This window comes from Malaclemys terrapin, chromosome 3, assembly GCF_027887155.1.
Source record: "Malaclemys terrapin pileata isolate rMalTer1 chromosome 3, rMalTer1.hap1, whole genome shotgun sequence".
In the NCBI taxonomy this organism is placed as follows: domain Eukaryota; kingdom Metazoa; phylum Chordata; order Testudines; family Emydidae; genus Malaclemys; species Malaclemys terrapin.
In genome coordinates, this window is record NC_071507.1 from 27,868,805 (window position 1) to 27,893,770 (window position 24,966).

Here is a 24,966-nt window from a genome sequence, read left to right on the forward strand (position 1 = left end):
CCTGTGGGGCACCTGGCACTGGCCACTGTCAGAAGACAAGATAGTAGGCTAGATGGACCTTTGGTCTGACCCATAGGGCAATTCTTATGTTATGTTAAGCGTGTATGGACATGTGACTTGCCCCTATAACGCCAAACACCATCTTGTTCTTTGTAATTCCCCACAGTGAGAACAATGCATTTCTCTTCACTTGGCAGACACTATAAAAGGCCCTGGAAACATCTCCATTTTGCCTCTTTCCTGCTTAAATCTCTGGACTACAGACTTATACTAATGGGAGCATTCTAACCACAGGACTGAGGACCTTCCAATGATTTGGAAGCAACCAGAGACTTAACAAGCCAGCAGTTTATTCCATTGGTCCTACAAACCAGGTCCAAGAACTTGCAATTATTGTATGTATTTGATTCCTTTAACCAATTTTAACTCTCACCTTTTTTTTCTTTCTATAAATAAATCTTTAGATATTATATACTAAAGGATTGGCAACAGCGTGATTATTGGGTAAGATCTCAGTTATATATTGACTTGTGTATGTGGCTGGTGTTTGGGATCAGAAGAACCCTTTTGTTTGATGAAATTGGTTTTAAATAACCACTCATCATTAAGTCTAGTGTCTGGGTGTCAAATCCAGGACTGGAATACCTAAGGAGGCTGCATTTCTGACTTCTTGTTAGCCAGCGCGGTGAGCCAGAAGTTTACTTTTGTTGCTGGTTTGGTATATCTCATGGAAGAATAACCACTAGTTTTGGGGTGTGTCTGCCCTTTTCCCCAGCAGCTTGTCCTGAATTTGGTATTCTCAGTTGTGACCCACAGAGGCACAGTGACACACTCCCTTCAACATCCACTGAGAAAACCTATTCCATCTATCACTAGGAGGGTGTCCGAAGATCTTAACAAGGGATTCCAGCTCCTAGATGCAAAGAGAATGGGTCTCAGTAGTAACCTTTGTAGGAACCTGTATGGGCCCTGCTGCATAATTACATCCCCTAGTTATGCTATAACCTGTGGGAAACCCTCTAGGATCCCCTACCTCCCACCATGCTGGCAATTCCACAACTGGTCTGTAAGTTTGCCACTTGTTTTACAAGCTGGTTACATTCCTCTCTGATTACCTCACAGCTTTCGCTCTTTTCCAAAAATGTCTCCTTAGGTTATACCACATGTATTTTGTATATCTCTTTTTGCTCCTCCAGACATTTCTTTCCTTTCTAATTTGTGGACCTGGACTATCAAGTTCTTTACCTGCTGATTTAAGGCTCCAATTCCCAATAGTAAGCTTTGTAATAACAGCTTTTTTCCCCCTTTTTAAATTTTCTATCCAGCACTACCTGTTGGAGTTCCTTTTAATGGAACCTTCCTTGCTGTCACACTCTTTGAGAGATGGCTGAATTCAGCTTCCATTTTTTAGGACAACAGTTTAATCAGCCTTGGAAATAATGTAGCTGAAACTGAATGAAATCTAAATACCTTTTTTGCACCAAATGACATCAATTTTATCTGTGGCCATTACACAAAATACTGTAAAAGATGTTCATTTGGGGAAAAAAAACATAGTTTGAATACATACTTCTGGGCCAATAACCTTAAATGATAGTGTAACCCCCCTCTGGGAAAAAACATATTTTATCTCAGGTATTAACTTCTGGCAGTTTAAGCTCCTTGGTAGTTTTTTTCTGAAATGCCACGAGAAAGGAAATACCCTGAAATTAGATTAACACTATGCACTATGGTTTTTTGAACAGTCAAAACATATATTACTTTATGGGAGGCCTCTCTTTCTGGCTTAATAATCCTACTGGGCACATGAGAAGGCAGGATGAGGACAGCAGCTTTCTGCATTCCGAAAGGGGAAAAATACCCAACAAAAAATAAAATGTTTTATGCAGATCAAATTAATAGGTTTTCTAAAATATTCAAATCTTTGTCTCTGTTATTAAACAGAATAATAAAGCAGAGAAACACTTTTCCATGGCTGGAGATGGAACACTGGACAGTGTGGGCTAGGGCTCTGAGTGGCACTGAGCATTCTCTCTCTCTCTCTCTCAGGTCCTTGGCTGGCTGGTTTTTGCTAACATGCTCAGGATCTAAGTGATCGCCATATGTGGGGTCAGGAAGGAATTTTCCTCCAGGACAGATTAGTAGTGATTTTCATCTTCCTCTGCTGCATAGAGTGCAAGTCACTTGCCAGGATTATCTGGGTATAGCTCACTTAATCATTTTGCTGCCATTGCAAGGGCCTTGGGCATTGATGTACCTTGGTCCCTCATATTCTCTCTCTCTGTGGCAAAAAATAGCCTGGTGTCTTGTGGGCTGTAAGACTTTGGTCTAATTTTGGTTGTGAGATTTAGTGTGTGGGTACTGGGTGGTGTTGGTGGCCTGTGAAATACAGGAAGTCCGATTAGATGGTGAGGCCTCATCTGGAGTATTGTGTCCAGTTTTGGGCCCCACTCTACAAGAAGCATGTGGAAAAATTGGAAAGAGTCCAGTGGAGGGCAACAAAAATGATTAGAGGTCTGGAGCACATGACTTATGAGGAGAGGCTGAAGGAACTGGGGTTATTTAGTCTGCAGAAGAGAAGAATGAGGGGGGATTTGATAGCTGCTTTCAACTACCTGAAAGGGGGTTCCAAAGAGGATGCATCTAGACTGTTCTCAGTGGTACCAGATGACAGAAGAAGGAGTAATGGTCTCAAGTTGCAGTGGGGGAGGTTTAGGTTGGATATTAGGAAAAGCTTTTTGACTAGGAGGGTGGTGAAGCACTGGAATGGATTATCTAGGAGGTGGTGGAATCGCCTTCCTTAGAGGTTTTTAAGATCAAGCTTGACAAAGCCCTGGCTGGGATGATTTAGTTGGGAATTGGTCCTGCTTTGAGCAGGGGGTTGGACTAGATGACCTCCTGAGGTCCCTTCCAACCCTGATATTCTATGATTCTATAGATAATCTGGGGTGGTCCCTTCTGGCCTTAAATTCTATGAACTCTGGGTAAGTTATAATCTCAGAAAGAGTAAGGTGTTGAACCTGTACTACACAGGTTCAACGTTTTGCAGTTATAAAGGAGGACTTGGTGCATGAGGGGAATTTGCTCTTACATTAATAAGAACATCGATGTGTGGTTGCTAAATTACTCTTGCCAAGTAGCAGTGGTAAAGTTTAAGAAGAAATGTAGAATTAACCACCTCATTAACAAGATGAGGATTGCACCTAAGTGTAGGTCTCCCAACATGTCCAGTCTCCCTTATTGACATTTCACACTTGTGAGTAAGGAACCAAGTGCACAGTGGACTTGAGACTAACTACACTACATCTCAGTGTGGAAGATAATAGACTTACTATTGGAGGGATCAAAAGGGATCTGTGATTCTGGGTGTCTCAAGACACCTTAAAGGGCCTGATTTTCAGATGGCAGATACCCATCACTTTCTGAAAATCATGTCCTTTTAAGGTTTCTTAAATTGGGCAGTCAAAAATTAAGGCACCTAAAAGCACTAATCGCTTTTGAAAATGTAGGTTCTAGTGTTTAACTTAGCTTGTACCCTTAGCTTCTCATTGAACTTGTGCTGGAGAACAACCATCTTGCATTCACTTTTGAGCACTGTTTCATGTACCAAGTGCTGAATAATAACATGAGAGGACTTCATGTCTCTAAAACGAAATTGGCTCTTTATTAAGAGAAGTATATACAATGATGCTGCAATTGCAGCTTGCATTCAAATCAAGTGCATACAAATTGGCTGTTGCCTCCTCCAAACTCTGTCCTCCTGCAGCCTGTGCTCTTCCCTCCAAGTTCAATGCAGCTTGCTACAGGTGCCCAAAGGGACTTGCAGGATCAAGGTGTTTGTCCATTCACGTGTCAGAATCTGGTGGTACAAAGTCACAAATACTCTTAATCACCAGATTCAAACAATGTTGTTTTGAAATGAGAGCGACTTCTGCAACTACATTCAGCTCACTAAGGAAAAGTGTATCAATCATTTGCTAGTGGACTTTTACGTGCACTTCCCATCACATGGATTTGGGTCAGAAATGGACCAGTACTGACTTGAAGGTGCCTTTTAGCCCCTGCTTTGGTGATGGAAACAAAAACAATGTGGACCAAAATCTCCTCTTCCAATACCATTGTGCGGGGGTAAGTGAAATAATCTTGCACTTTAGCTCTTGTCAGCTGAATGTCAGGAATTGGTCCTGCTTTGAGCAGGGGGTTGGACTAGATGACCTCTTGAGGTCCCTTCCAACCCTGATATTCTATGATTCTATGAATGTGTAGTATATATTACTACTTTGTCAAGTTATTGTACCCTTAACAAGATCTCTAGTATGTTTTACAGCAAAACATTTTAATTCTGCATTCTTACTCAACACTGGATTCTCAAACACAATGCATTACATATCCTAGGACAACTTTAGAAAAGTGTGGGGAGAGAATACATTCTCCAGAGTTTGTCATTCTTGAGACATTCTTCAAAGAAGTGTTAACTGAAGTTTTGTTGGTTGTCCTTCAAAAACTGAAGATGATATGTCACTTTTGCTGGCTGTTCATAAAAATAAAACGTACAGCAGAAAATAAAAATGTTTTCCCATTGAAAATATACCTTTACATGTTATGTTAAAATCATTTTACAAATTCACAGTTAAAAACAATCATGCTGCCATATACGTAAATCCACACAAATATTTCAGTTCAAGTGATTCAGAGGAACTAATGAATAAATAGTTCCATCACTGGTTTTAGAAGCTGGAGTACAATGGCCATTTCTCATATGGGAATTATGGACAGATGAGGAAGTCTCTGTTCTATAAATTTGGGCTTGCATTTCGCAGCAACCAAACTTGCTCAGTAAAATGAAGAAATCTCTGCGGAAGGTCTTTGTGAAAATTGCATACAAGAAAGGATTGGCACATGAATTGATAGGGTAGAACAAAACCAGGAGGATCTTGGATTTGGACACAGTGATGAGAGGAAGCTTGAGTGATGCCGATATTGCAAAAAAAGATATTGGTGCCATGCACAGAAAATCGGTGAAGATCAGTATAGCCATGCGCTTGGCAATTTTGGTGTCACTGTTTGAAGAGATGACATTAGGGTTTCTCACTGTAAAGTAGATGCAGATGTAACAGGTACAGATGATCATAAATGCAAGAACATTCAGTACTAAAAGGAATATGATATAAGCCTGGGAAAGGGGTGTTTCTATATCCATGGGCAAGCAAATGCTGACTTTCATGTAGCTGCTGACTCCAAATATGGGAAGAAGGGCCACAGTGAAGGCAAACATCCAACCAAAAATCATAATAACCATGGCGTGCCGAAATCGAACCTTGCGGTCCAGTTGCATGGCATAGGTGATTGTATGCCATCTTTCCAGAGTGATCACAGTCAGTGTGTAAACTGAAAGTTCGCTCGCAAACACAGTGAAAAACCCTGCAGCACTGCATCCCGCACCAGTTTGCCAGTCTATGGCATAGTTATAATACTGGCTTTTGGTCTGTATATCTACAGATGCAATCAACAACAGATAGATGCCTATACAAAGGTCTGCAAATGCAAGATTGCACATTAGAAACCGAGGGACAGTGAGTTTATATTGACTGCTTATTAAAATAACCAATACAATGATGTTCCCAGTGATAGCTAGAATGTTGATAAACCATATCAGGACTCTGAGAATATTGTATCCCATGATATCTTCACAAGGATTGAAGGCATCAGGCTTAGGAGAGCAAGCCACATGTACTACTTCATTACATAAGCCGTAGTCAAAGTCAAATTCATTTTCTAGTGAGTCAAAACCTATGTAGTTGGAAATGTAATCCTCAGCTGCAGATCTTCTGTGCACCCTGTCCGCAGGCTGCTCATCAGCATCTTGCATGACATCAGATTTATTACATATTGGATGCAATGCAAAACTGGAATGGAAGAACAGAATATAGTTAGTGCCTAAAAAATATAGCAGAAGAAATACAATAAGTAAGGTTTCAGAGTAGCAGCCATGTTAGTCTATATCTGCAAAAAGAACAGGAGTACTTGTGGCACCTTAGAGACTAACAAATTTATTTGAGCATAAGCTTTCATGGGCTACAGCCCACTTCATCAGATGCAACAGAATGAAGTAGGCTGTAGCCCACGAAAGCTTATGCTCAAATAAATTTGTTAGTCTCTAAGGTGCCACAAGTACTCCTGTTCTTTTTACAATAAATAAGAGATATCATGCAGTTCCCATTAACAACTCTGCACCTCTTATTAACTGATTATTTCATAGACTCTAGGACTGGAAGGGACCTCGAGAGGTCATCGAGTCCAGTTCCCTGCCCTCATGGCAGGACCAAATACTGTCTAGACCATCCCTGATAGACATTTATCTAACCTACTCTTAAATATCTCCAGAGATGGAGATTCCACAACCTCCCCAGGCAATTTATTTCAGTTTGTAACCACCCTGACAGTTAGGAACTTTTTCCTAATGTCCAACCTAAACCTCCCTTGCTGCAGTTTAAGCCCATTACTTCTTGTTCTATCTTTAGGGGCTAAGATGAACAAGTTTTCTCCCACCTCCTTATGACACCCTTTTAGATACCTGAAAACTGCTATCATGTCCCCTCTCAGTCTTCTCTTTTCCAAACTAAACAAACCCAATTCTTTCAGCCTTCCTTAATAGGTCATGTTCTCTAGACCTTTAATCATTTTTGTTGCTCTTCTCTGGACCCTCTCCAATTTCTCCACATCTTTCTTGAAATGCGGTACCCAGAACTGGACACAATACTCCAGTTGAGGCCTAATCAGTGCAGAGTAGAGTGGAAGAATGACTTCTCGTGTCTTGCTCACAACACACCTGTTAATGCATCTCAGAATCATGTTTGCTTTTTTTGCAACAGCATCACACTGTTGACTTATAATTAGCTTGTGGTCCACTATAACCCCTAGATCCCTTTCTGCCATATTCCTTCCTAGACAGTCTCTTCCCATTCTGTATGTATGAAACTGATTGTTACTTCCTAAGTGAAGTACTTTGCATTTGTCTTTATTAAACTTCATCCTGTTTACCTCAGACCATTTCTCCACTTTGTCCAGATCATTTTGAATGTTGACCCTATCCTCCAAAGCAGTTGCAATCCCTCCTAGTTTGGTATCATCTGCAAACTTAATAAGCATATTTTTTATGCCAATATCTAAGTCATTGGTCAAGATTTGAGGCCCCAGTCCTACAAATCTTATACACATGCTTAACTTTAGAGAGATGATTAATCCCATTGGTTTCAATGAGATTACTGTCATGCATAAAATTAAGCACATGTATAAGGGTTTGCAGAGTCAGGGCCTATAGGTGCTAAAGTATAGCTTGGGGTGAAATCACATAAATAATGACAAAATATCATTGCAAAACATACAGCTGGTTGAAAAATGGGAGAAGGCAGGGAGAATGCAAAAAAAAAAAAAATTAGAATGTTTTAGTTTTTCACTGAAATTTTCCAATCATCACTTTTTATGCAAAGGGACTGAAATATGTATTCTCTTCCGAGAATTTGGTGTGCATCTCAAGAAACAAACCAAGGAAGCAAAGGGGTAGGGAGGGTGTATAATGGTCCAAAAGAGGGTGCCAAAAGTTGACAAATGAGACAAGATGCTCCAGATAAGCAAATTACATTCACTGCCATCTTTTCCTCAATTTATGCAGACTTGACCAGCACAATTAATTACAGGTAAATTACTTCCTATGCTTACAGATAGCAGATTTGCATGTCTGCTAGTAAATCATGTTGCTTGTATTTTCTGAATACTACTGAATATAAAACTTGTTCTAGCACCCAGTAAGATTATTTATGTGGTTAAACACATTGCTGAATCAGATCCCTAGATATCCCCATTAAAGTAGAATCATAGAATCATAGAATATCAGGGTTGGAAGAGACCTCAGGAGGTCATCTAGTCCAACCCCCTGCTCAAAGCAGGACCAATTCCCAATTAAATCATCCCAGCCAGGGCTTTGTCAAGCCTGACCTTAAAAACCTCTAAGGAAGGAGATTCCACCACCTCCCTAGGTAACCCATTCCAATGCTTCACCACCCTCCTAGTGAAAAAGTTTTTCCTAATATCCAACCTAAACCTCCCCCACTGCAACTTGAGACCATTACTCCTTGTTCTGTCATCTGGTACCACTGAGAACAGTCTATATCCATCTTCTTTGGAACCCCCTTTCAGGTAGTTGAAAGCAGCTATCAAATCCTCCCTCATTCTTCTCTTCTGCAGACTAAACAATCCGTTCCCTCAGCCTCTCCTCGTAAGTCATGTGCTCCAGCCCCCTAATCATTTTTGTTGCCCTCTGCTGGACTCTTTCCAATTTTTCCACGTCCTTCTTGTAGTGTGGGGCCCAAAACTGGACACAGTACTCCAGATGAGGCCTCACCAATGTCGAATAGAGGGGAACGATCACGTCCCTCAGTCTGCTGGCAATGCCCCTACTTATACAGCCCCAAATGCCGTTAGACTTCTTGGCAGCAAGGGCACACTGTTGACTCATATCCAGCTTCTCATCCGCTGTAACCCTTTGGTCCTTTTCTGCAGAACTGCTTCCTAGCCATTCGGTCCCTAGTCTGTAACAGTGAATGGGATTCTTCCCATTCCCCAGTACCTGTTACTGTTCTACTGATGAATTAGCAAGTCTTCCTTTATTTATACAATTCATCAATCTGCTTTCCTTGTCTCAAAATATATTCTGAATCCACTCCAGAGACTTATCAGTACAGTAATATTCTGTTAATTATTTAGGTAACAGTAGATGAAATCTAAGAAAGAGTATGGAAAAATGTAAGAGTGTGGGCTCAGTTATCAGTCTGTCTCAACACACAGATACACAATTTCATCTTATGGTTCTTTTCACAACAAGATGGGCAAAATTTGAAGAATGCTGTGCAAACAACATTCAAATTACATGATTTCATGCTGGCCTTTGAGGAGGGTTTAATCAACCAAGTATTTGAATCCAGATTTAAACATACTGTCCTGAAGAATCCTTTTTTTTTGGTTATATATTATATTGCAAGGGATCCATTCTAGTTTCCAGTGTGAAAGAGGGGGCACATGTTAGCTCTCCAATTTAATTCCCCCCCCCAAAAAAACAAACGTATTTAGCATGAAAAAAGATCAAATAAAACTGCCAGTCACTCTGTAAGACTGGAATCACAGACAATTACAGTATTTCATGGTAAAGACTGAGGGTAAAAAGTTCAAAGTGCCTATTGACCTTGGCAATTAAGTATCATTTTCAAAAGTGACTTAGGGAGCCGCTAAGGGTCCTAAGGGGACTTAGGAACTTAAGTCACTTAGGCATTTTTGAAAAAAAAATTACCCCGTGTCTGGAATTATTTTCTGTACTTTTTCATCACTGCAATGCCATAGAGTAACTGTTAATTTTAGTTATCTTTCATGGTAATTAAAAATCTGCTTTTTTAAAGGAAAGGGATTTGAATCGTTCTCTGAAGTTGCTCTTCCTAAAGTATTCAGGGGCATTTCCATAGTGAAATAGTTTATAATGTCAACAATATCTTGAAAACTTAACTATAATTACAAATCAGTAATTTTCCCTTGCACAGTACCATTCATAGCTACCTGTTCTTGTGCAATGAAGAGCAAGAGTAAGTTTCTCTTAGAATACACAGGATGCCTTAAAGGAACTTGAATTGAGGCACAGTCAGATTAAGTAACTTGCTCAAGGTCACAAAAGCCAGCATCAGAACTAGGATTAGAACTCAGAAGTTTTGTACTTAAATTTGGCTCCTGCCAACATAAGTGTCTCTCTATGTCCATTTAGTAACACCACCTTCCTGAGTGCCAGTGTAGATACTGTGTTTCTTATGCTGACTGTTATTGGTCTTCAGGAACCATCTCACAATGCCCCACACTGACAATACAATCAATACAAGTGCTCCTGGTGGGGATACACACCGCTGACACAAGGACCCAAGTGTGCACACACACACACAAGTGATTTAATAACTGCGATGGCTGTAAGTTAGGTCAACATAATTTCATAGTGTAGGCAATTTCAAATGTAAGAAGAAAGTCATATCATCATGATTCTTTTAGATAGAAGCTAATCTTTATGTCAAAACAATCAAAACGATGGCTGAAGTTCCTGCTGGGAATTGTCAGCTTCAGGGACATATAGACAGGAGGAAATTATTTTTTGAATCACAGATGAACGAGGGCCTCCAACACAGCCTGCAAAGCAAACTTTATACAAGTTAGTATAAAATGTAGTGTATCTTTTATTAGATCAACATCAGACTTTTTAGTATTATGATTTTATAGACCAATGTTATAGCCATAAGCTCTCAAAAAATTAGATCTTAGGGCCAGAGCTTATGGGCCAACTGAGCCATGTGTTGTGCAAGACCAGGGAGCTTGAGTGGGAAGGACAAAGCTGACTTATCTTTAATTCATCTTTACAAGTCCTGGATCCTGAGGCTGGTCCATTTTTGACCAGATCCCCTACACAAGTTAGAACAGCCACAGGGTCCTGTAACTTACATTGGTTGCCCATCGCCCCAAACAGGTTCTTCTGGGAGCCAGGGATCACTGACATGTAGGGGTGCTTTGCTGTGAGAGAGGATAGTGTAGGAGCCACTGTGGCAGCTTTCACCACCTAAAGATTCTCCAGTAGAGCAGATTCCTCAGAATGTTGCTTAACTGCTGTTAGGGTAGTTTTGAATCACTGGAGCAGCCAGATGGGGCTGAGGATCTGACCCTGAACATCCTCTGAGGGTTCTTGTGTGACAACCATAAGGCTCAAACATCCTTAAAAATGGATATTCCAGGTTATCAGGTAGATAATTTTTATTCTCCCTGACAAATCACATCCTAGATCTAATCTTGAAAGGAGAAATAATAGTATAGGGATAATGTATGATGAAGTCAAGCGACACCAGTACTCTCATGATGATGATGAATAATCTCTCTTCCACTTATCAAGTGTAGTCCTTGATCAAACAATCATCACAGTGGGATTGAATATGTCATTAAGGACTCTTCAAAACAATTGAACAGTCTTGAGTACACACAGAGCTTGTGTCAGACACAGAAAATGCTTTGACATGGAAGCAGGTGTATCTACTACATCCTATACCCTATATCTAAGCTAATGTGCATGCAAAAGATTTTGAGGTTCAGATTCAAAGTATATCACTACTTTCCTGAATTAAAACCTTTCTGTTATTTTAATATAAGGATGGGACTTCAATAGAATCCTTTCTCCATGTTGTCTCTACTTGAATGACTTGCTCCGGATAAGCTTTTCTTGACTTCTCAGTAGCTTAATTAAAAACAAACAATTTGGAGAAAGTTTTGAAAATTAATGTTGTGCTCCATTTTTTTTAAATTATAAGAGTCTTGATTTTGAAAGAGGGAATGGAGTCTAGAAAGAAGCTAATGCCACTATCCACATACCATTAGATATAGGCCTGGTCTACACTGCAGGGTTAGGTTGATGGAAGCTGCCTTGCAGCAACCTACCTGTGGAAGTGTCTTTATTTAAATTTGGTTCCTGCCGATGTAAGTGCCTCTCTGTGCTGATTTATACTGTGTCTACACTATGGAGTTAAGTCGATATAAGTTACACTGATGATCATAAGCCACTTTAATTACATCGGATGTGCACACCCACAAAATGCTCCTTGTGTCAATGGAGTTGTTGCTCTTGCATCAACAGAGAAAGTGTTGCATCGTGGGTAACTATTTCACTGTGCCACTCACCACCCTCTGCTGCTGGGAGCTGTGGGAATGGATTGTGGTGCATTATGGGTGCATTAGCGTGGATTCTGAACTGCTGACCAGTCTGGTGATGAGCATGATGAACACCATGTGACTGGTCCTGAAGTATTTCATGAGCTCTGAATCAAAAAATGAATCAGTAGTGCCTGCCCTACTGTGTACATTTGAAAGAAATAATTCAAGATTGCTGCTGGCATTCAGAGAGTAGCTGCACATGGTGGACTGTCAGTACTGGGCTCAGAAAACAAGCACCGAATGATGGTATCACAGTGTGATGCATGTATGGGATGATGAGCAGTGGCTGTAGAACTTTTGGATGTGCAAATGCACCATCCTGGACCTGTGTGCAGAGCTTGCCCCAGCACTACAGTGCAAGGACACCAGAATGAGAGTTGCTTCACTGTGGAAAAATAAGTAGTGATCGCTGTGTGGAAGCTGGCAACTCTGGTGTCAGTCATGAATCAGTTAGGAGTTGGAAAGTACATTGTGGGGGCTATGGTGATGCAGGGTCATTAATCACCTCCTGCTATGAAGGACTGTGACTCTGGATAATGTGCAGGAAATAAAAGATGGCATTGAGGCAATCGGATTCCCAAACTGTGGCTGGGTGACAGATGGAATGCATACCCAATTTTGGCCCCAAACCATCTTGCAATGGAATACATCAACCAGAAGGGTTACTTCTCCATGGTCTTGCAGGCACTGTTGGATCACCCGGGCCATTTCACTGACGTCCATGCAGGGTGGTCAGGGAACATGCATGTGTGCATCTTTAGGAACACTGGATTGTATAGAAATCTGCATGCTGGGACTTTATTTCCAGACGGACATTCAAATTGGGGATGCGGAAATGCCCATAGTGATCCTTGGAGACCCTGCATACGCCTTCCTCCCATGGCTCATGAAGCTTTACATCAGGAACCTAGATAGCAGCAAGGAGTGCTTCAACAACAGGCTCAACAGGTGCTGAATGATCGTTGAATGTGCCTTTGGCAGATTATAAGGTCACTAGCCCTGCCTTTTTGGCAGGTTAGACCTCAATGAGGAAAATATTCGGCTGGTCATAGCAGCCTGCTATTTTCTGCATAACATTTGCGAAGTGAAGAGGGAAAAGTTTCCCCAGGGGTGAAGCGCTGAGGTAGATTGGGTGGCTGCTGATTTTGAGCAGCCAGATACCATGGCAATTAGAGGGGCACAGCGGGAGACTATTAGAATTAGGAAGGCTTTGAAGGAGCATTTTGACAATTATTCCCAGTAATGTGTCTTTATGTGATGCATTCAGCCAGGCAATGTTTGCTTGCTCCCTTGAATGACCCCTGTAGTGCCTGCTTCCTGAGCGTTAATTGTACTGAGCAAATATTCCTGCATATAGCCACTGTGTTTGAACGTCAACACCAACTACCATGTGTATGATACAAATAAAGACTCATTTTATTTCAAAGACTAAAGTTTAATAGCAGGACAATACACAAATATTTTATCAAACAGGGGACGTGGTAATGAGGAAAAGTCTCTCGGTTATTGTTCTCACAGCTGCTTGTAACTCCAGCTTTCATTGTGAAACCAGTCCCTAGGGGTGGAGTGCACAGAGTACTGTAAGGGACTGGAAACATGTGAGGAATGTGGTGGGAGGAGTTTGAGGAGGGCATAGAATCATCTAGTCCAACCCCCTGTTCAAAGCAGGATCCATCCCCAACTAAATCATCCCAGCCAGGGCTTTGTCAAGCTTGATCTTAAAAACCTCTAAGGAAGGACATTCCACCACCTCCCTAGGTAACCCATTCCAGTCCTTCACCACCCTCCTGGTGAAAAAGTTTTTCCTAATATCCAACCTAAACCTCCCGCACTGCAACTTGAGACCATTACTCCTTGTTCTGTCATCTGGTACCACTGACAACAGTCTAGATCAGTGATTCTCAAACTTCTATACTGGTGATCTCTTTCACACAGCAAGCCTCTGAGTGCGACCCCCCCTAGATAAATTAAAAATACTTTTTTATGAATTTAACACCATTATAAATGCTGAAGGCAGAGTGGAGTTTGGGGTGGAGGCTGACAGCTCGTGACGCCTCATGTAATAACCTCATGACCCCCTGGGGGGTCTCGACCCCCAGTTTGAGAACCCCTGGTCTAGATCCATCCTCTTTGGAATCCCCTTTCAGGTAGTTGAAAGCAGCTATCAAATCCCCCCTCATTCTTCTCTTCTGCAGACTAAACAATCCCAGTTCTCTCAGCCTCTCCTCATAAGACATGTGCTCCAGCCCCCTAATCATTTTTGTTGCCCTCCACTGGACTCTTTCCAATTTTTCCACATCCTTTTTGTAGTCTGGGGCCCAAAACTGGACACAGTACTCCAGATGAGGTCTCACCAATGCAGAATAGAGGGGAATGATCACGTCCCTCGATCTGCCGGCAATGCCCCTACTTATACAGCCCAAAATGCCGTTAGCCTCCTTGGCAACAAGGGCACACTGTCGACTCACATCCAGCTTCTTTTCCACTGTAACCCCTAGGTCCTTCTCTGCAGAACTGCTGCCTATCCATTTGGTCCCTAGTCTGTAGCACTGCATGGGATTCTTCTGTCCTAAGTTCAGGACTGCTCTTGTCCTTGTTGAACCTCATCAGATTTCTTTTGGTCCAATCCTCTAATTTGTCTAGGTCCCTCAGTATCCTATCCCTACCCTCCAGCGTATCTACCACTTCTCCCAGTTTAGTGTCATTTGCAAACTTGTTGAGGATGCAGTCCATGCTGTCCTCCAGATCATTAATGAAGATATTGAACAAAACTGGCCCCAGGACCGACCCTTGGGGCACTCTGCTTGATACCGGCTGCCAACTAGACATGGAGCCATTGATCACTACCTGTTGAGCCCGACGATCTAGCCAGCTTTCGATCCACCTTATAGTCCATTCATCCAGCCCATACTTCTTTAACTTGCCAGCAAGAATACTGTGGGAGACCGTATCAAAAGCTTTGCTAAAGTCAAGGAATAACACGTCCACTGCTTTCCCCTCATCCATAGAGCCAGTTATCTCATCATAGAAGGCAATTAGTTTAGTCAGACATGACTTGTCCTTGGTGAATCCATGCTGACTGTTCCTGATCAGTTTCCTCTCCTTTAAGTGCTTCATAACTGATTCCTTGAGGACCCCCTCCATGATTTTTCCAGGGACTGAGGTGAGGCTGACTGGCCTGTAGTTCCCCGGATCCTCCTTCTTCCCTTTTTTAAAGATGGGCACTACATTAGCCTTTTTCCAGTCATCTGGGACCTCACCCCATTGCCATGAGTTTTCAAAGATAATGGACAATGGCTCTGCAATCACATCTGCCAACTCCGTTAGCACCCTCGGATGCAGCGCCCAATGGACTTGTGCTCGTCCAGTTTTTCTAAATAGTCCTAAACCACTTCTTTCTCCACAGAAGGCTGGTCAACTCCTCCCCATACTGTACTGCCCAGTGCTGAAGTCTGGGAGCTGACCTTGTTCGTGAAGAGAGAGGCAAAAAAAAGCACTGAGTACATTAGCTTTTTCCACATCCTTTGTCACTAGATTGCCTCCCTCATTCAGTAAGAGGCCCACACTTTCCTTTACCTTCTTCTTGTTGCTAACATACCTGAAGAAACCCTTCTTGTTATTCTTAACATCTTTTGCTAGCTGCAACTCCAAGTGTGATTTCACTGATTTCACTCCTGCATGCCTGAGCAATATTTTTATACTCCTACCTGGTCATTTGTCTAATCTTCCACTTCTTGTAAGCTTCTTTTTTGTGTTTAAGATCAGCAAAGATTTCACTGTTAAGCCAAGCTGCTTGCCTGCCATATTTACTATTCTTTCTACACATCAGGATGGTTTGTTTCTGCAACCTCAATAAGGATTCTTTAAAATACATGGAACAGAGTTCTGTATTGGGTGCACGGCGAGTCATGCACGGATGTGCTAAGACTGCAGCATCATGAGGGACTTGAGCACCTCTGTCTGGCTCTCCTTTCCAGGCTATCCAGCCTGAGTCTTTCATTGATTGTATCCCTCCGAGTTCTTGTTTCACTATCTGCTGCATCTGTTGACTGCAGCAGTTTGCAAAACATATCCTCCTTACTTCTCCTGGTTCGCTGCCTTATCTGGTTGAGGCACTCCACCGGTGTGTTGGACTGGGTCCTCAGGGATACATCTGCAGAAGGCAAAGATACAATGAACAAAGACAGTATTGTGGGATCTCTCACAGCTGTGAATCACAAAAGTTAAACACACCCCTTTCTCATTGTCCCTTTGCTAGCACACAGCTTGGTCAGAGTTGGAAATATGGTGAGTTTGGTGGGGGGGGAGAGTTGGGAAGGGGGAATGGGCAAGAAGGGACAAAGGGTTGTTTGCAAAGAGGGACACTACACAAGCCTAGGGAGAGTATTCTGAATATTGGCACCCTTTTCCAGATGCCAATTAGGGTAATCAAACCCAATATTTCACTCTTGAGGGAACCCAGAATGCAAAGGTGCATCTCCTGCATGTGTGCAGCTTCCGACCAGGTCTGTATGCTGCTCACCTGTGTGCTGCTTTGGTCCCTGCAGAAATATTTGCTGGTTGCCATGACAAAGTTTCCTTCAGGGAAGAAACAAGGCAGCTCTGCCAACGGACCTTTGGCAGCAGATTGCAGAATACCTATAGGAAAGTTTCCTAGATATCACTATGGAGGATTCCCGAGACATCCCAGGGTACTTTTCCACCAAGCCCCACTGCATAGCTTCATAGGCTTATTTGTTAATTTCTGTTCCTTATCCCTCCTTTACCATATAAGAAAGTACATGGGAGGTCAATCTCCTCTCACCATGCAGTATCAAAGCAAAATGCTTACCAGAGCTCGCATCCCCTGCTTCATGTACACCAGAGCTGGACTGCTGGGACTGGCTAGACCCCTCCGGAGTCAAAAAGATGTCCTGATGCACCGAGCCACTGAACGGCCCTGTCATGTGTTCCACATCCTCCTCCAACTCGATTTCCTCATCTACCACTTTGTCCTTGGGGTTGACTCCACTGGCCGCTACCTCTAGTCCCCCCAAAGTGTCCACAGAGCTCTTGGCCATCAAGATTGGGTCACTTCCAAAGATGGCATGCAGTTCCTTGTAGAAGCACCATGTCTTTGGCACCGCACCAGAACAATGGTTGGCCTCCCTTGCCTTCTGGTATGCCTGCCTCAGCTCCTTGATCTTAGCACAATACTGCTGTGTGTCCCTTTTATGCCCCTTCTCTTGTATCCCACTAGCAATGAGCCTGTAGATATCAAGTTTCCTACAGCTTGAGTGAAGCTGTGACTGCACAGCCTCCTCTTCCCACAGACCCAGCAGATCCAACAGCTCCAGTGTATTCCAGGTGAGAGCGCATCCACTGCTGAAAGCTGGCATAGTTAGCTGGGAAGACGCTGTGTGAACTGTCCATGCTGAGCAAACAGGAAGATGAATTTTTAAAATTCCCGGGCCTTTAAATGGGGGAGGGGCACATGGCTGTGTACTTTCAGGGCAGCGATTTCAAACTGCTGACCAGAGTGGTCATGATGTGGAACACCTCCTGGAGGCTAATTAGAGTGAAATAAGCAAGTGTACTATTTACACTAACACTGCATCGATCAAACTTCATAGCAAAAAGCTCTACACCTCTCATTGACTTGGTTTTATTTTGTTGGTGTAGCAGGAGAGTTAAATCAGTGGGAGGAGCATGGTAGTCTGTACACCTCCACTGTTTTGTTGACGAAAGCTGACTTTTGTCCAAAAAACTGTGTAGTGTAGACAAAGGCCTTAATAGCACTACCTTCCTGAGGTGATACGAAGGGTTTTGAGCTGCTTTCTTTTGTTTCCAAGCACAGCACTCAAAAAAAACCAAAAACAAAAAACTGCTTTGCCACCATTAACTGAAAAGGGGAAAAATCAAAATAGGGTGGCAACAGTAGACCATAACAGTAAGAGTTAATAAATTCGGTAACTCCTCACTTAACATCGTCCCGGTTAATGTTTCGTTGTTACGTTACTGATCAATTAGAGAACATGATCGTTTAAAGTTGTGCAATGCTCCCTTATAACATCGTTTGGTAGCCACCTGCTTTGTCCACTGCTTGCAGAAAGAGCAGCCCATTGGAGCTAGCTGGCGGGGTCTTGGAACCAGGGTGGACCAGCAGCCCCCCATCAGCTCTCCTAAGTTCCCTGTGTGGTAGCCGCCCAGCAGGCTATCAATTGCCGGGCAGTTCAGCTGTCCCTTCCCCCACTGCCGTGTGTTGCTCCTGCCCTCTGCCTTGGAGCTGCTCCCGTGAGCCTCCTGCTTGCTGCGCAGGGAGGTGGGGGAAGAGGGGCGCTAATATCAGGGTGTCCTCCTCCCCCCCACTCCTGCACCCCATCTCCACAGAGTGGGGGGGGTGGGGACATGACAGGGATCAGGGCGGAGGGAGCTTGCTGGGAGTAGCTGCTGTCTCAACTTGCTGATCTACTTAAAAAGGCAGTGTACTTAGAGTGCGGTCAGCATACTTAAAGGGGCAATGCACGTCTCTCTCTCTCTCTCTCTCTCTCTCTCTCTCTCTCACACACACACACACACATACACACACACACAGTGGCTGTCTCTGTCTCTCTCTGCCATGCTGTGTCTTTTCCCTCCATTGTTGCTGCCTTGTAGAGTGTGATGCTACATTCACAACATGTTAACCCTTGATGGCTCAGCTTAGTGCTAGTTCATCATTTGGCAGTAAGGCATTCCCTGGGAAATATCCACCCTCTTCCACCCTCTGACTCCACCACCTCAACCAAGCTTAAAAAATTTCCCTGGAACCTAACCTCCCCTATTTACATTAATTCTTATAGGGAAATTGGATTCGCTTAACATTGTTTCTATTAAAGTAGCATTTTTTTCAGGACTATAACTACAACATTAAGTGATGAATTACTGTAAGTATATATTAAAGAAATAAGGTGATGATTTATAGTTTTATAAGTCTGGTAATTTTAAGGGTGCAGTCAATGTTGACATACAGCCAAGGACAGTGAGCTGGTAGCTTTAAACAGTTCTGCCAATGACTGGTGTGTTGGTAGGCAGGGTGTGGACTGAGGTTAGGTAATGGTCACTCCAAAACCTGAAGGGAGGGGTCAGTCAGGCATGGTGCAGGTTTTCAATGAGGTCCGGCTTTGATTGACAGATGAGTTCAGTGGCTATGATTAGTTCATAAGAACAGACCAATCAGGGAAGGCTTAAAGATGACTGGTGGATGGGTCAAAGCCAAAACTCCCACTAACTTCAATGGGTTCAGAATTTCACCCTGTTGTCTCTCTGGCTGCCTCTCACAAAAGGTTAGAAAGTTGTCTCCCCTGCATGGGCTTCAATGTGGCTCTTGAAGGGCCCACCCCAGCAAAGCCCATTGGGCCTTACTGAATGCACTGCAACTAACTAATGTTAATGCAGGCATGACCATTTACAGTAGCAGATTATCTGGCCCCTAATACGTACTTTGCTCTCAGTATATACAAATGTATTTGTATTATAAATACTTGGGGAAAAACTCCATACCTAGCTTTAATCTCTTTTCCATGGATTAAATTTAATTATTTGATTCACCATCAACAGTCAGAAATGCAAAGAAAAATGAAATTACTCACATTTGTCTTTTCCAATTTGTGAATGCACAGCAATGGCTAGGATAGGTGAGGTTAGCCTCAATCAGTGCAACAAAGTTCTCTAAGGCAGGCAGCTTTTTTAAATTGTAGGTAGATCGTGCTCTTAGCTTCTTAATATTTTCTAATCCATAGGCAGGCAGGAAACTGATTCTTGTCTTTGAAATATCCCTTTAAGACATATAATACTCTCAGCAAAGAGGTAAATTAACAACCCTCTCCCACCCCTCAATTTAGAGACATTTTTGGCTCCTGCACATTATAAGAGACTAGTGATTGGGAAGAAGCTGTCTGGACAGCCACATTGAAAACAGGATCAGAAGATGATGTTGTACTTTCTCATTTCGTTCATCTGATGTCTGCCTCGGAAAGATTCTAAAAATCACTGATGTGAAACCAAATAAGAGAAGATTTGGACAGGTACAGACATCAAAGACTGTCATGGCTTGGTCTTTGAAGGGGGAAAGCATGCTTAACAAATAGGATTAATTTCCTTGAGATGGTGACAATAAGGGTCAACAAATGTGAAACAAAAGACCATATAACTGGGCTTCAAGAAGGCTTGCAACAGAGCAGTGCATAAAAAAGAATGAAAGAAACTGCTTATAACATTAGAAAGCAGCTATTGATGGTGAAATTCTAGCCTGGATAAAAAAAATTGCTTTAGTAACCAAAGTTGAAATATACCAGCACAAATCAGATGGAAGGAAAATGCTAAGGGAAGATCAGTAGCGGACATTAAGTCCAGTCTTTTTGAAACTATAAATCAATGAAAAAGAGGAGAAAACAAACACAAAAGTGTGCCTGCTTGTAGATGATGAAAAAATGATTTAGTGGGTCAGTACCAAAGAAAAAAAGAGAGACTGGGCTTAAAGTGGGAGACCCGAGCTGATGTTCATTGAAGACTATTGTTGAGTATTATAGATTCATTAAAAATAGAAGACAAATAATCTACATTCTCTAGTAGCAGTAAAGTATCTGGTACATAACAACTGAAAACCATTAGCTCTTTGTGAGGCAAGGTTTAGGAAATACTGAAATGCACCAATCAGTGAGGAAGATTATTATGGCACTATAAAAAGGGCTGATTAAATCACACCTGAATTATTATTATGGACAATCCTGGACACCTTATTATGGGAAGGAAAATGAGGATCTGGAACAAAATGCAGAAAGCAACAGATAGGTACATGGGGGGTAGCAACTATGTGGAAAAGTTTGGAAAATTAAGTTTGTGTTCATTAAAAAGATGAGCTTCAAATTTCTAGGAGTGAAAACAACAAAACATTTCCAGAGGGTAACAGGTTCAAAAAGGAGAGAGAGAAGAGACTGAAGCTAAGAATAGAGCGAGCATTACAGAAGGTGCAAATAAATGTATTTATGTGGAAGGCAGTTACTTGTGAAATGGACTATCAAAGGTAGTGATGGAGGCTACAACTATAAAGTTATTATAAAAAGAACTAGACAGGCAATGAGAGGGAAAATATCCTGCGATGCAAACACAAAATCCTTCCTTGTGCTTCACAGATACTGGAAGGAGGCCAGTGGTCCTTCACATGCTGTCAAGGAGCAGTGCAGGATTTCTCCCCAGTGTTCTAGAGAGTTATAATTGGCATAACACATCTCATATGGGGCACTGTTTACTAATGAGGGGGCATGCCCGGCTGGGCCATCTGCCTACTGTATATGCTGTGTCCATCAACATGGGAAAGCAGGGGAGCATGCTGCTTCCTTTAACAATAGCAGTAAAATGAACCAAGCAATATGTTGCCCAATCCTTCCTGCAGGCAGATATGTGCCCCACATTGTTATGTTCTCTGTCTTGTGTTATCAAAGAAAAGAGCTTGCCCTGATGAAGTAGATGAGCTGACCTAATTTGGAAGCATAGCTTTTCTCCATCCTCAATACATTCAGTCTCTATTTCATTGATAACTTTCCTATATCATGGCAATATTTCATTTGATATAAATTACACAATAGGCACAAGTTATTTTTATTATGAGATACATCTAGTGGCCACTTTCAGTAGTAGTACATTCAGTAGTTGTGGAGATCAAATGTCAATAATAAGTTTCATACAATTGGTGTAAATGACATTCACATTTAGAGTCCAATAATCTGATGTGGGGCTCCCTCAGTCTCTCCTATTGAAGTTGTTCCACTTTAATTAAATAATTGGGCCTGAGAAAGCATGATCATTCCATAGTTTAGTGGTTAGAGCACTCATGGGAGATGTTTCAAATCAATTCTTCCACTCCCAGTTCCCAGGTGAGACGCCTACCACTGTGCTAAAAGTTATAAGGGAGGGCCTTCCCCTTCCCAGCTGTTCTGTGAAGTTGCCTCAGGTGCCTGACCTGGTAGGTGGCATATAAGCATGCCTACCTGAGTGACCCCCACATGCAAGTTAGGTGGCTGAATTGTTATCTTCCCTTGTTTGTGAATCGCTCCTTGAGTGAGGCAGCAGTGAGCATGCCCAGAGGCAAAACCATAGATGCTTAGGAAACTTTTATTGCAAACATTTAAGGGTGAGTTTAGGAGCCTACAGGATTAGGTGGCACCCAAGTGTGAGTTTTGTGGATCACAGTAGTGCCTAAAAACCTATCCAGAGAGCATATGGTGACTAATCAATTGGAATAGATAGCTACTGTCCTGTTACTGTTTGCCTGCAGACCTTAAGAGGACCATTGGGGCAGCTCTGCATCAGGCTTAGGCTTTGTCTACACTGGCACCCCCCTAAATGACAAAAGTTTTAATGATGAAAAGGACCATTGGGGCAGCTCTGCATCAGGCTTAGGCTTTGTCTACACTGGCACCCCCCTAAATGACAAAAGTTTTAATGACGAAAAGCGCTGGTGTGGCCAGTGCTTCGTCGATAGGAGCCATGCTCCCAGAGATGAAGCTACCACCCCTCATTGGAAGTGGAGCTCTCTCCTGGCAATAAAGAGCGACTACACAATGCACCTTACAATGGCGTGGCTGCAGCAGCATAACCGCACGATTATAAGGTGTGCAGTGTAAGCATAGTCTTAGTAGGCCTGTCAGGACTCAGGAGCCAATGTAGAAATTGCAGGAATAGTGTGGCTGGGCTCCTGTACAATTGTCCCTTCCCCCTTGGTTTCTTATTAGGCTCAGCAAAACCTGATGAAAGAAATAGTGCTGTCAGCTGATTATCCTTTTCAGACCTAAATAAGATTACCCCACCCCACCTTCAGGATTGTAGTTAGGGATTGGGGTAAGGCGTAAGAGGGGAGTATGTGATTGATCTATGGCTCACAGAGAGGTAGGGATTGGGATACCCCTCAAGAGCCTCCTGTGACTCATCGACCTGGTAGCAACAAAGCTTCACTGCTAATGCCATGAATTGGTGAATGTTGATGCTGCAATCATTCAACTGGAAATAAAGTGCACATTTTTAACAGTAAGGATGATTATCCATTGGAACTTACTTAAGGATGTGGGGGATTATCTATCACTTGAAGTCTTTAAATCAAGATTGGATGTATTTTTAAAAGTTATGCTCTGAGGCAACCAGACATTATGGGCTTGATGCCGGGATTACTGGGTGAAATTTTATGGCCTGTGTATACAGGAGCTCAAATTAGATGATCACAGTGGTCCCTTCTGATCTTAACATCTATGACGCTATGAACCTTTTACATTATTTCAATATTTTGAGATGTAAGATACAAGGAGATGCTAATTGCCAACTAGTTACTGGTTCAGGAAGAACAAGAGATAAGACAATTAGATGTACCATCTAATAAAATATTGCAGTCTGCACCACAAATGTGATATGAGCAATTCTGTTTTTTCCAGCATAGATGTTATTACAGGTCAATCATTTCCATAAGTGAAAACACATTTCTGGTGTACACTATGGTGACAGATGACTGGAAGACCTTTCTTTCATGATTCTCAGTCAGGATAAAAAGGCAACATACCATCCATATAACTGTGGATGCATTATTAATAGAACAGAATAATTCCTATACAAATAATTCAGTGTCTGAATTTGAACTATCAAATGAATCCGAACTACAGCCAAATCAATTTGATAAACCATCAGAATATGATTGTATTGGCTCCAGCTTGCAAAGGCAATGCATTATCTTTTCCCCAAAGAAAGAGCAATTGTGTTGGTGCTAAGAAGATGCTTCAATAAGAAGTTTATCCAAAGGTTAAAGGCATGTATAGGGACTGGTAGCTATCCAATGTTAAAAGTGGGAGGAAAAAATATGGAGGAACTCCTAAGGTAGTGCTTTATACTAGGTCTTCATTGAGCATCCCAGCATGGAGGGAGGGCATGGCAAGCACAGATATAAGCACTACAGAAGAGTTCTTATCTGATTCTGAAGTTAAATGTACTATTTTTCTCTCTCATTTTTATGTTTTCTAGCCACACTAAAATCTTTTCTGACACTGAAATAATAAAATGTCCTTCCCCCAATTCTAAGGGCAGTTGCTGCTAATATGGGCTAGGGGAGGGCACAAGGAGCTTGGCAGCACCCATGAGCATTGCCAGCTAGAATTGCAGCCCTCACACCCCGCTTCACTCACTCGAGTAACCCATGCCTCTCTCCTACCAGCCCGATGCATGCTGGATGTGAGCCCTGAGGGAAGAGAGATAGATACATAGATGGGCTGGTGCTGAAAAAGGAATCATGCACCTTCTGTTGCTGCTCACATGAAATTGTGAATAGAAGTATGAGCAACGGCTCACACTTGCAAATAAGTCTCAGATCTGTACTAAACCTGGGCTTGAGATAATGTTACCAGCTGCCCTCTGCTACCAAGTGTCAGCCATGTATATGACAATTAATAATATAAAGTGTTACAATAAGAAGTAAAAGCAGTTGAGCACAGTGTTTTAGGGGGCAAACAAAGGGTTGATAAAACGGTGAGTACTGCTGCTGGACACTTGATGACAGCTTTGCAGTTGCAGAAAATTTAGAAGAAGTGCATTGTTAAATGCATTAAAAAGAATGGACAGAGATCTATGAGAATTCTCACTGCTATGGAACCTTTCTGCATGGATTACTTTCCCCTAAATAACATATGCAGAGAAGAAAAGATTAGTGAAATTGTGCAAGGTATGATTTTCAGCTTTAGATATAGGCTCCAAAGATGTAAGGGTAGATTCTCAGCTGGTTCAAGTTGTCCAAGCTCCACTGAAGTTAACAGATTAGGACAATGTCCAATAGCTGAGGATCTCCCCACTTTGGATTGGATCAAAACAACAAAGGAAAATAAGTACTGTCGCCTTTTGCGTAAAGTGCATTATAGCCACTTTTTAACAGAGCTTAATAAAAAGTGGAGATAAACATTAAATAAAACCCTGGATTCAAACTCTCCTAAACTTTGTGGGGGAATATGAAATCTGAACCTGATCCATATTTATAAAATCTGAACCTGGATCCAAATCCACATTTTACATCAGGAAACAAACCTCCAAACCTGAACACTCCTGAATTTTTGGGTATTTGAAATTCAGATCTGCCACCAAATTTGAATTTTGTGCCTAGAGCCCATCTCTAATAGAGAGTTAATAATGAGGAAAAGAACA

At 42.2% G+C, this 24,966-nt stretch overlaps 1 protein-coding gene across 3 annotated transcripts in view; it reads right to left on the reverse strand.

Moving 5' to 3' along the window:
- Positions 1-3,641: 3,641 nt before the first annotated feature.
- Positions 3,642-24,966, reverse strand: part of FSHR (follicle stimulating hormone receptor) — a 179,463-nt gene continuing 158,138 nt past the window's right edge. For all 3 annotated transcript variants that reach the window (XM_054024383.1, XM_054024384.1, XM_054024381.1), the window contains 2 exons: positions 19,389-19,574; positions 3,642-5,906 (listed from right to left, as the gene is read on the reverse strand). In XM_054024383.1, coding sequence (XP_053880358.1) covers positions 4,676-5,906; positions 19,389-19,574 — 1,417 coding nt within the window. In that variant the 3' untranslated portion in view covers positions 3,642-4,675. The remainder of the gene's footprint in view (positions 5,907-19,388; positions 19,575-24,966) is intronic.